Source organism: Sander vitreus, chromosome 15 (assembly GCF_031162955.1).
Source record: "Sander vitreus isolate 19-12246 chromosome 15, sanVit1, whole genome shotgun sequence".
NCBI lineage: Eukaryota > Metazoa > Chordata > Actinopteri > Perciformes > Percidae > Sander > Sander vitreus.
The window spans coordinates 19,678,460-19,688,910 of record NC_135869.1 but is presented as its reverse complement, the minus strand read 5'-3'; the positions used below and the strand labels follow the sequence as shown (position 1 = coordinate 19,688,910).

The 10,451-nt window shown below is 40.0% G+C and overlaps 1 protein-coding gene across 1 annotated transcript; it reads right to left on the bottom strand.

Moving 5' to 3' along the window:
* Positions 1–46: 46 nt before the first annotated feature.
* On the bottom strand, positions 47–10,214 carry gaa (alpha glucosidase). The gene is made up of 19 exons (XM_078268723.1): positions 8,528–10,214; positions 7,668–7,819; positions 6,622–6,787; positions 6,092–6,188; positions 5,866–5,985; positions 5,568–5,686; positions 5,184–5,315; positions 4,841–4,951; positions 4,638–4,751; positions 4,365–4,449; positions 4,029–4,146; positions 3,433–3,566; positions 3,056–3,207; positions 2,656–2,804; positions 2,418–2,559; positions 2,183–2,281; positions 1,672–1,836; positions 1,325–1,477; positions 47–1,089 (listed from the first exon to the last, which is right to left on the bottom strand). The coding sequence occupies exons 1-19, from the start codon at positions 9,074–9,076 to the stop codon at positions 1,024–1,026; spliced, it is 2,823 nt and encodes a 940-aa protein (XP_078124849.1). The 5' UTR covers positions 9,077–10,214; the 3' UTR covers positions 47–1,023.
* Positions 10,215–10,451: the final 237 nt, after the last annotated feature.

Sequence of the window (10,451 nt, the reverse complement as noted above, 5' to 3'; positions counted from 1 at the left end):
AGTCATCATCCGACCCAGCCTACCTTAAAAAGCTGACCCTTCTTTCATCACAAGTGACGTTTTAAAGGTCACTGGCAGAAGCTTGAATGCAGTTGGTGCATCATCAGGACCAGAGGTGGAGTCAGAGCATCTCCTTGCACAGCTGCTGGAGGCACCTGTCCGTTTAATTTTATTTCAGGCAATAAATAATTACACTCTTGCTAAATTTATAATACACAAATTACTGCCTACAACCTTTAAATTGAGTTGTTTTTAATTTACTGTAAATTTGGCTTGGAGATTTAAAAAAAAAAAAAAAAATTCCTATGAACATTACAATAAATCATTTATATATTCAATATATCCTGTATAATGATGGTGGTACATGCAAATGCTATCCAGCTTCAACTAAAAACCATGTGATGATATATAGCAGTAGTGTCCTTCGTACAAACAAATAATACACTTTGTATTATGTTGATAAAAAGTAATGACATAAGTTGGTATAATAGTTCTCATCTCAGAGACAGCATAACATAGGATACGCAACATTTTAGGAGAATTATAGTAAACAATAAGCAAATAACTGTAGCATAATAAACCTTGTAATCAGCATTCAAGTGCAGTGCTGCATAAAAATGTATCTTTTTTCACATTTTTTATTAATAATGCACTTCAGTAACAACGATATATAAACATGATTTAAAAAAATACAAAGAGGTTTAGAAAGTATATACATTTACAAGACATCACATTGTCTTGCTTCAGTGTGGCAGTTAGCAGCAAGACCTTGCAGGAAAACCTGATACATCAAGATGATGACTCCCTTGGTTTCACATTTTTATAAACCTGCTGCTTACAAAGTACTAATTTCCAATTTGGACAAAGGCAGAGCAAGCGGAAGGTGCATCTCGAGCTCTAGGATGGTTGGGATGGCTCAAGAAAATCCGCTGGTGTCAGTGCAGAAAAATGCAGCTGATCTTTTCAGCAGCAGTGAAAAATACAAAGACTCCCTAAGGTTCTTGGGCAATAAAGTTCAATGCATCAGAGAGCCCATTGGACTGTAAATACCTTTGACATGGGCAAGGCCAGGCTGGTCACTGTCAAAACCTGTGGCAAGAGAAAGACACAAACAGAATTTGACTTAATGGTTAGATTGTATGGCACAATGGCTCAAGACAGTAGACATGATGAGTAAAATGGGAGGACAAACTTGGCAAATAAATCAATACACAAGAGGAAACATACCAACCATACCAGAACAACTTATATGCAGAATGGCATCATTATCTTTTTGGAGGAAGACAACACCAAAGGAAGTAGTGCCGAGTCACACAGAACTCACCTTGGTGTCACTGCGGTACGTGAAATCCCTGACTTTGTCCCCATTGGCTAATACATATAGGGGTAGTGAGGGCACCCCGAACACTTGCAGCCCTCCCAGCACCAGACCATCCAGGGCCCCATTCAGCCTGAGAGGATCACTCACCACCTGAGACTGAAGAAGACATTTTGTGACCATTTATTTTATTCTTTCATCTAAATATATCAGGACGAGGTAATGTCAGGGCTTTTACCCATTTAGACAATTGTATCATTCAGTAAAGAGTCATTTGAATCAAGTAGAAGTATAGTAAAATGCAAATGATGCCTCATCAGCTCCAATGCAAATATCACTCGTCTCTTCCCTACCTGTCCAGCAATGAAGATAACGTAACAATAATTTCTCATTTCGAAGGTTTCAAAACAGTCCCCGTCATCCCAGAACAAATCGCCCCAGGCCCAGCCGCCTTCTGACAGTGCCACGGTCAGGAAGAACGGGTTTCTGCGCGAGGCTGCGGTTGTCAAAGCAGGTTCCTTCACAAGAAAAAGGCAGATCAAAGAAAAACGATGAAAATGCACACTTCTCTCCAAAGTGTTTTGGTTAGTTTTCAGCTTTAAGATGTCAGTCAGCATGTCATGATAGAACACAGACTGATACATCATTTGATCATACATACTACTGCCATTTAACTGAAAACTAAGATTACTGCTTAAATAAAGGTTTAACAAGTGTGTTTACAAAAATGTATTGTGAATGTTTCCCATCCTCAGACATTCTTTTAATATTATATCTACCACATTTTGTCTCATACTAAACCAACAGGAATATGAATGTGCTAAGATCAGCAAAATGAGCTGCATGTTGGCAGCAGACGCCCACCTGCTGAGGGATAATATGTCCATCCCTCACATGAATGTTGATGGTGTCCAAAGGGGCTGGCAAGAGCAGGTACTGACCCTTACTGTAGAAAGGCTGACCCTAGAGAACAAAACACAAATGAAACAGACCCCAAAGGGAAACAGGTGAACACTTCAGTCATGTGTTACCACCGAAAGCCTCAAATATGGTGGCCTTTACCAGTAAACAAACACAAATTGATTGAAGTTGAGCTCACATTGTGTAGGCTGTACCAAATGCCAGGGGGCAGGTAAGCGGCCAGCTCTACTGCCCCTTGCTCTAAGACTGGGCTAATGAGAAGTGAACTCCCCCACAGAAACTGCCTGTCTATGGTCTGACAGTTAGGGTCAGTGGGAAACCTAAGAGGGATGGATAGACGAGCAGAAGAAAAGATAATGGTCTTAGTTATTTCATTTACATAGGACTATAAAGGATAAACAGGAGAGGACACCTACTCCATGAAGAGAGGCCTGGCCACAGTGTCAGCAGAAGTGTGTGCATGATGGAAGAGTGTGTAGAGGAAAGGGAGAAGGGAGTAACGCAGGTTCAATGCACTCCGCATGGCGGCCTGGGCCTTCTGCCCAAATACATAGGGCTCCTGGGGCTGAGGGACACATAGAAACACACAGACAATGAGAAGATATAGAGTTACCTCTATATTAATAATACATGTAACAGATGGATACTCTAGACGTAGTGGAAAACATACAGGGCAGACTCCAATATCCTAAAAAACTAACGTAACTTGTAAAAGAAAAGTGCACTTAATTTAACTCAATGAATCACACAAGTTAGCAAACAGTTACAAACATACACCAAGTACACAGGCAAACACAAATAGTGTCTCTGTCTCACAGCGTTCGGCTTGTCATTGTGGTTTCTCATAAATGGGTAGAAGGCCCCGAGTTGCATCCATCGTACGCACAATTCCTCAGTGGTGTTCCCTCCAAAGCCACAGATGTCTGCCCCCACAAGGGGCACCCCGAACAAGCTGAACTGCAGCACGGCTGAGGGGGAACAGGTGCAAAAAGTCAGTCTAAAACCATCAAATGATCTGTGGTCACTTCAAAAAAGATTTATAAAAAATTCTACCACATATAGAGCTGTCAAAAACTAGAGCTATCTCAAGACAACATCCCATGGGATAATCACATGCATTCAAACACATGTGAAAACATTTGAACATTATAACAACACAGTATTAGGACCTTACAGAAGCTACATCTCCTCACCAGGGATGGAGTATCGAAGCTGCTCCCAGTCACTTCTGACGTCTCCTGTCCACACTCCAGAGAAGCGTCCGATGCCAGGGAAGGAGGAGCGAGACAGGACGAAGGGTCTCTTCCCTCGTACCTTCATAAGAGCACTGAAGATGGGAACAAACCCCAGGATGGATAAAGTATACAGAACAAATAACAATAGCCAAGGAACAACGTAGTCCATGTATTCTGTGGAATCTGTGCTGTGGTCCTTTGGCCTCCAGTATACTCAATTCAAAATTGGCATGTTCTCAAAGAAAGTCAGTCTTTCTATTCTTTTTACAATTTTAAAATACCCAATAACATACATTTAGGAGGAGCAATTCAAATTGCAATGAGCTATACCACTACTCGCACTAAGCTAAGCTTTTAATCTTGAGCTATATGACAAGAAGGTAAAAAGTTTTTTTGTTTTTACAATGTTATCACTGGCTTACATAAAATGGCCATTATTTTGCTAATTGCTGCTATTAACTTATTGCTTAATTTCACTCTGCTACTCACAGTGAAATAACCCGCTCCTGCAAAACTATCTCTACAAACTGCATCTGATTGCTGCATGGTCTAACCTGTGTGTGGCATAGGCTTCTGTCAGTCCGTATATATTGTGCAGGTTGTAGTGAGTGGACAGTTTCTGCTGAGCCGACATACAAATAGTCCCCGAGTTCAACTGGCCTCCAACCACCCCTGTTTGTACACATGTTGACAGTCAGAGAGACACACAGGCTACAACTTAATGCAACATATGTAGCAATGAACAGATCAGTTATGCATCTATAGTCATTGTAATCTTGTATCTTGTACAATATCTATGTACAATATATGTATGTGGTATAATGTATAAACTGATAATGTAATAATGTTTGTATGCCTTTAAATGCTAGTAACTGGTCCAATACACTTACTGGGTGTGTAGGGCGGGTTCTCGAGATCACTGTCGGGACAGCCCTCCACTGAGCCCTGCACAAAACTGGCTGGTTCATTCATATCCTGGGTTGAGCATGGGAGAAAACAAACAGAGGATAAGTTATTTGCGGTTTTAAGGTGCACACAAACTAAACATGAACCATGTCATGTACATGTCTCAGAACAGCAGACCTGGCATACATGATGTATAAAGTCTTAGTGACAGTACTGTGGCTAAATAACCTGGATAAATTGTGTGTATAAATACTCACAATCCATAGACCATCCACAGGAACTTTAGAATGAAAATCTCTGATGCAGTCCTCCCACCAGCATCTGGTCTCTGGGTTGGTGAAGTCGGGGAAGGCTGTTGGGCCCGGCCAAACCTCGATACACAATATCAAAAATATGAATGACATACACATATCACAATGGGACAGAAAAGCATACATCCCCAGAAAAGAAGTCTTTATACCTTCCCTATCAGGATGCGTCCTGTAGCATTTTTAATGAAGACGTCTCGTTTCAGTCCATCATCAAAGGGCGAGTAAGTTCCAGGGGGGCTGGTGCTGCTGATCCCCGGGTCCTCATAGACAGAAACCAGAGCATGACTCAGTCACAAGTTAAGAAGGTTTTGCTGCCATATACTGGGAAAACAATGTAATCATAAATGATTACCTGTTCTCATTTAGAGAATTACACTCAAACCAATTTAAACAACTGATGCGTGTGTTTTTCCTTTTTCATAATAAATGCTAAAGTATTTACTGATCAGCATCATCAGTTGGTGAAGTCTTATAAACTTAAAGATGTCACACCAGGATAAGGATGTACTTCATGCCCCTCTTATGGAACTCCTCCACCATCTCTGGGAGGTCCCCGAATCGCCAGGGGTCAAAAGTGAACACCCTGCGCTTATCTGCATAGTCCAGATCATTCCACTGCACATCCTGGTGATGACAAAAGCAAAATCTTCTCAGTTGGACGTCAGCAATGTGCAGTGCTGATGATAACTGAAAATATCTGAGGATGCCACACCAAATGTCTACCTGTTACTAAGTGTTGATTGGACTTGTGTTCAAATTAATTCTGACATTCACAAAACCTCTCTTTGATCATGGTACAATGTGTACATAATAAATATGTAAGAAAAATGTTCTGAGAGATTTAATTTCATAGAGCTTTGTAAGTACTTTATTTACCATGGGGAATTTTGCATTGTGCATGCGTTGTGCCACATGCCGGGTTGTAATAGTGGTTGTGTAACCCCAGCGACACAGATGAAAGCCCAACGACCAATAGGGAGGCATCATAGGATATCCTGGGGATAGATAAATGGCAAGAGGAAAACACATATACCCATCCACTCTTTATTAGGTTGTCTCAGGGCTCCTTTGAACATACAGTAGACAAGCTTTTACAGGTTTTCAACTTAAAAACAACACATTTCACTTGCTACCTAAAGATGTGTTACTGAATGATAACGCTGAAATGACATACCAATGACCTGAAGGTACTGTCGTATAACACTTTGAGGATCAGGACCCAAGAAAACGTACAGGTCCAGCACTCCACCAATAGCCACCCAGGTAAGAGCGGGGGTCGGCTGCAATATCACCTCTGCAGAGACGTTTGGAAAAATATTAATCAATAATAAATACCCTCATATGCCAGAAAAATTTATTCTGTATGGAAAGTAAGGACAACGAATTACACAGCTCTGTACCTATTGCATTGCTGTTGAGTAGAAAAACTCCATGTGCCAAGCCGTCCTCCTCCTGTACTATGTAGAATGGGTGTGAGCCATAGAGGTTAGCATCAGCCTGTAGAGAAAGACAAGTTTTAACATCTACAACTTGAACAAACGGCGGGAACGACAAAAGCTTACTAAGGACTGTTCTGCAGAGACAGCATGATTTCAAATATTTCAGGATGTTTTAATATGCTATATCTTAAAAGAAGGAGATGATCATGTCCTATAGACCAGGGGTTACTAACCGTTAAAGTGATGCAATGACTACATGCAACCTCTTGTTAAAGGTGATAAGTTGTGTTTAAGATACGATTTTAAGCTTTGTTTTATGTAGGTTTTGAAGTGTGGAAGAGGTTAAACTATCCATTACACCAAGATTAGAGAAAAAAAATAATTTGTGTAGCACGAATATTTCTTTCTTCTTCCTGTTTTGTATCTAGTTATTTATATATGACCCTTCAGATTTTTGGACCTCAGGTTGGGAGCCACTGCAATAGACTCACATGAGGTGCAATGTCTCTGTTCCAAAGAGTCAGAGAAGTCCAGTTAAGGTCCAGGAGGAGGGAGGTGTAATGCTCCCCGAGGCCAGACACAAGGGAAGAGGCCAGTGCGGTGGACAGCTGCAGGTACTGGTCAGCAAACAGCAGAGGCGCGACCATGGTATTCATACTGGACAGGCAGGACACAGAGAACAAACAAACATCATCTACATGATGATCATGATTAAGAAAATCATCACATCACTGGTCATTTCATGCATTTTGTAGCCCAGATGATGATCAGATGATCAGATGCTGGCAAGCAATATTTGGATCCCTAAGTGAAGCTTATGGTATCACTATTGATGTGCATCCCATTGTTGCCTTGTTTGGTGTTAATGCAAATTGGCCATCCAATACTCACAGTGTGGTGGCATTCACAACACTTCTGGCGCGCCGCATCATTCTTTTAAACTGGAAGGGGTCTAGACCTCCTTGTCACGCTAGATGGCTGAGAGATGTATTGTTTCACTTAGATTGGTCAAAATAAAATACACTCTGCAGGGAAACAAGTCCAAGTTTTATGAGGTATGGGGTCCTGTTTTACGTTATTTTGATAACTTGAAAGAAATAAAAGACTGGGATGCCAAATCTTAGAAAATAGGTTACAGCTCTGGTTTAGTACTGTCCTCTCTATCTGTGACAGGATGATGACTTTAGGTGTAGCTCTTTTCTTTTTTCTTTTTTTTTCTTTTCTTTTTTGGATACGGTGTACTGTATAATATTTGTCTATTTGTTTAATGGTTTAAAATTATTTTTTCCTTTTTTGTAACCACAAGAGTATGTTAGGGAGCCTTGGTTGTGGGTTGGGTGGATATCTGTTTTTTGTTGTGTAACATCTGTTAAATAACAATAAAAAGAACCTTAAAAAAAACCACTTTAAAAATATACACTGTATAAAAATAAATATCAAACTAACTAAAGTAAACCATATGAAGGAGTGAACACCCTGCAAGTAGAAACACTAGAATGTCTTCCTATATAGAATAAAACTGAATAGAACTACTCACATCACCCTTCCATTAGATTTTCGCCTCACTATGAAGCCAAATGGGTCAGACTGGTATTCAGTGGTATAGAGGGCATCTTGGGTATCAGCTTTGCTCTGAGGAACTCCAGCTGGGAGTTTAACTTCATATCGCTGAGATGATGGGTCCTTTAACTTGAGAGAACACAAATGTCAGTTCAGTTTTTTAACCCGCACATCCTAATAAACAGTGTGTATAGAATAAAAGAGGGTCTACTCTCTTGATCTCATACATGTTTTTTTTAATTGAGTGATTCACATAACCTTGCCAAGCCGACATTAGCTTACAACACACCACAAAATTCACATAAAACCAGATTAAGAGATTAACAGATTAAGAGTGGCTGCATATACATTTTCAAACACAACTATTTAAAAAAATCAACTCCAGCAACTTTCACAATCAGATCTTAAGACCTCTACCACAATATTAAAAATCCTTGACACATGTACTACATAATGATGGCGAAATCCAAGGAAATATTAATTAAATAGTCCATCTTGCCTTCTTTTCCAGGCTTTTGAGACAAAGTTAGCAAATGTAAACAGATCAAAATTATTGACCATCTGTGCACCATAATATTCCAGGGTTTTGTTGCACCATTTCATAGAAAGTGGGACTCACTTGCACTTCTCCCAAATCACACAGCTCATGCAATCTGTTTTACTCCTAAATGTTTTGAAATCTGCCAACCTCAATGGCCACATGAAGATACATTTTACTCTTGCAATAGACTACATTTTCCACTCAAACTACATTATAGTAACTTTTACATGCAACTCAGGTGGGCCCTCCTGCATTTCCTTCATCATGTCTTTTGAACATAAGTATTGGGTACTTACAGTGAGATGTAAACAGCCTGCAGTCTCTTCTATGACTTCTAGCTGTAGAGTGGATATATCTCTGGGGAGATATGAGGGGGTGGCACGGGTCAGGGTGGCAGCCTGGCCTCGCGTGGTGGGAGTGAGGGGACCCATTTTGTAGCCAGGGTACAAACTGGGGTAAAAGCACCAAGGGGGTCCATCAAAGTTATGCAGCGGGGCGTAACAGCATCCCCTCTCTTCACACTCTCTCTGGCCGAGAAGCCTATCCCTGGCACAGTCAAACCGGCTCTCTGGGGCCATGGTGCATTTATCATCTCTGGATATATCAGTCTCTTGGGAGCTTTTTGGGTGGACTCCCCTTGTTTCCACTGAATTGTTCTGTGGTTTTGCTGGCTTATTATTACTATTACCAAGTCTTTCGTGTGCTTTGGTTTTATTTTGCTTAGCATAGACTGATCTAACCAGCCTGTTCTGATGGATAGACAAGTGGTTAATGTCCAAACATACTGACAAAGCAAAGGCCAGGAGGAGCACAGCTGCAGTTAGGTTAGACAGCAGACCCCCCATACCCTTATCAGAGATGGTTTGCTAGGTTAAAGGCCACTTAAAGTGAGCTCTAAAATACACGTCTGCTTCATATGGTGAAAATATTCAATAGTAAAGTAATTTGTACCCATTTCAAAAATCCGTTGTGACCATATCGCTAATGGAAAATCACTTACACCACATGTAATATCAATGACTCACAGTTTTGTTTACGTTGTGGACGTGAACCGTTTTTCATTGGCTTACTGTCAGAATGATTTGTTAGCCGTTAGCTAGCAATTAACTATCGGTCAGTTCAGTGTCGCAGCTCGTATTTAGCATTTCTCTCCAACCAAATGACATGAGAGCAGTGGTAGATAAGCTGTGTTGCAAGGCAGCAGAACACGCAGAAATTCAGTGAAATAAGAATTCTACAATGAAATAGCATGGCTGTAAAAACCGAAGCAAAGCGCACATTAACATCAAACTAGGGCAAGCATACTAGGACAAAAGTGCTCAAAACCCTGCTGCTGGCTCGACTCTGCCGCTGCTGCGGTTTTTTCTCCTTTCTCCTCAATTTTTTTGTGAATAAACTAAAACAACGTAATTTCAGTTATTGAACAAACAAGTTTTAATCAAGGAAAAAAAATATAGGCTTAAACAACAAATCAGTTATTTGAATCAAGATCTGTGATGTTTAAACTACACTAAATTATGTAGTCACATTTTCATCATTTCAGACGTTATATTTATCAAATGTGTCATGTGTTGTTGCATCAAACTTCTAAAGTGTGTTATACTTTAATCTGAATTATCTTTACTGATCAGCATGTCCTAATTCCAAAAAAAATTAAATCTGATGATCACACACTAATTCAATTGGGGTTCATACACTGTCACAGAGAACTCCCTGATATGTTTAACAATTATTAAAACTGTATTAACTTGAGAAACATTTTCTCAGAGTCTTGTCTTAACATGTCCGAAAAGTTCTTCACTCCCTTTTTGTTATGAAATGTCTCAGAATTAGATTGGCTATACTAATCTGCATTTGAGATGTATTAATCCCATATTGGCTACCCTGACTAACTTATCTCAGTCACAAAACCTAGTCTACTTGTCCAAAATGCTTCTACTAAATAAAACACACAGCATTTTGGTTTTCAGGTCATTTAAAATTTCTAAAGCTGCGTGGTTAAGCTCAGTATCACAATGGAGAGATGAACAGACAATGCTATTTTGACTGTTCATGTGTAAAATAAAGATAATCACACTGGCAAATATCGCTCTTAATCTTTGGAACTTTACTGAAAAAAGATAAACATCCTATAATTTTACTCAAACTGTAAACACTGCAGTGTTTTACTTTCTTTCAGAAGTTTCCCATAAGTGCACGCTCTTTGTAACTGTAGTAACA

Coding starts and splice junctions, on each gene's coding strand:
- gaa (XM_078268723.1), bottom strand. CDS start 9,076: ATGGGGGGTCTGCTGTCTAACCTAACTGCAGCTGTGCTCCTCCTGGCC. Junction 5,316..5,567: donor ACAATGCAAAATTCCCCATG/GTAAATAAAGTA, acceptor TGTCATCACCAG/GATGTGCAGTGGAATGATCT. Junction 2,805..3,055: donor ACAATGACAAGCCGAACGCT/GTGAGACAGAGA, acceptor TGTGTCCCTCAG/CCCCAGGAGCCCTATGTATT.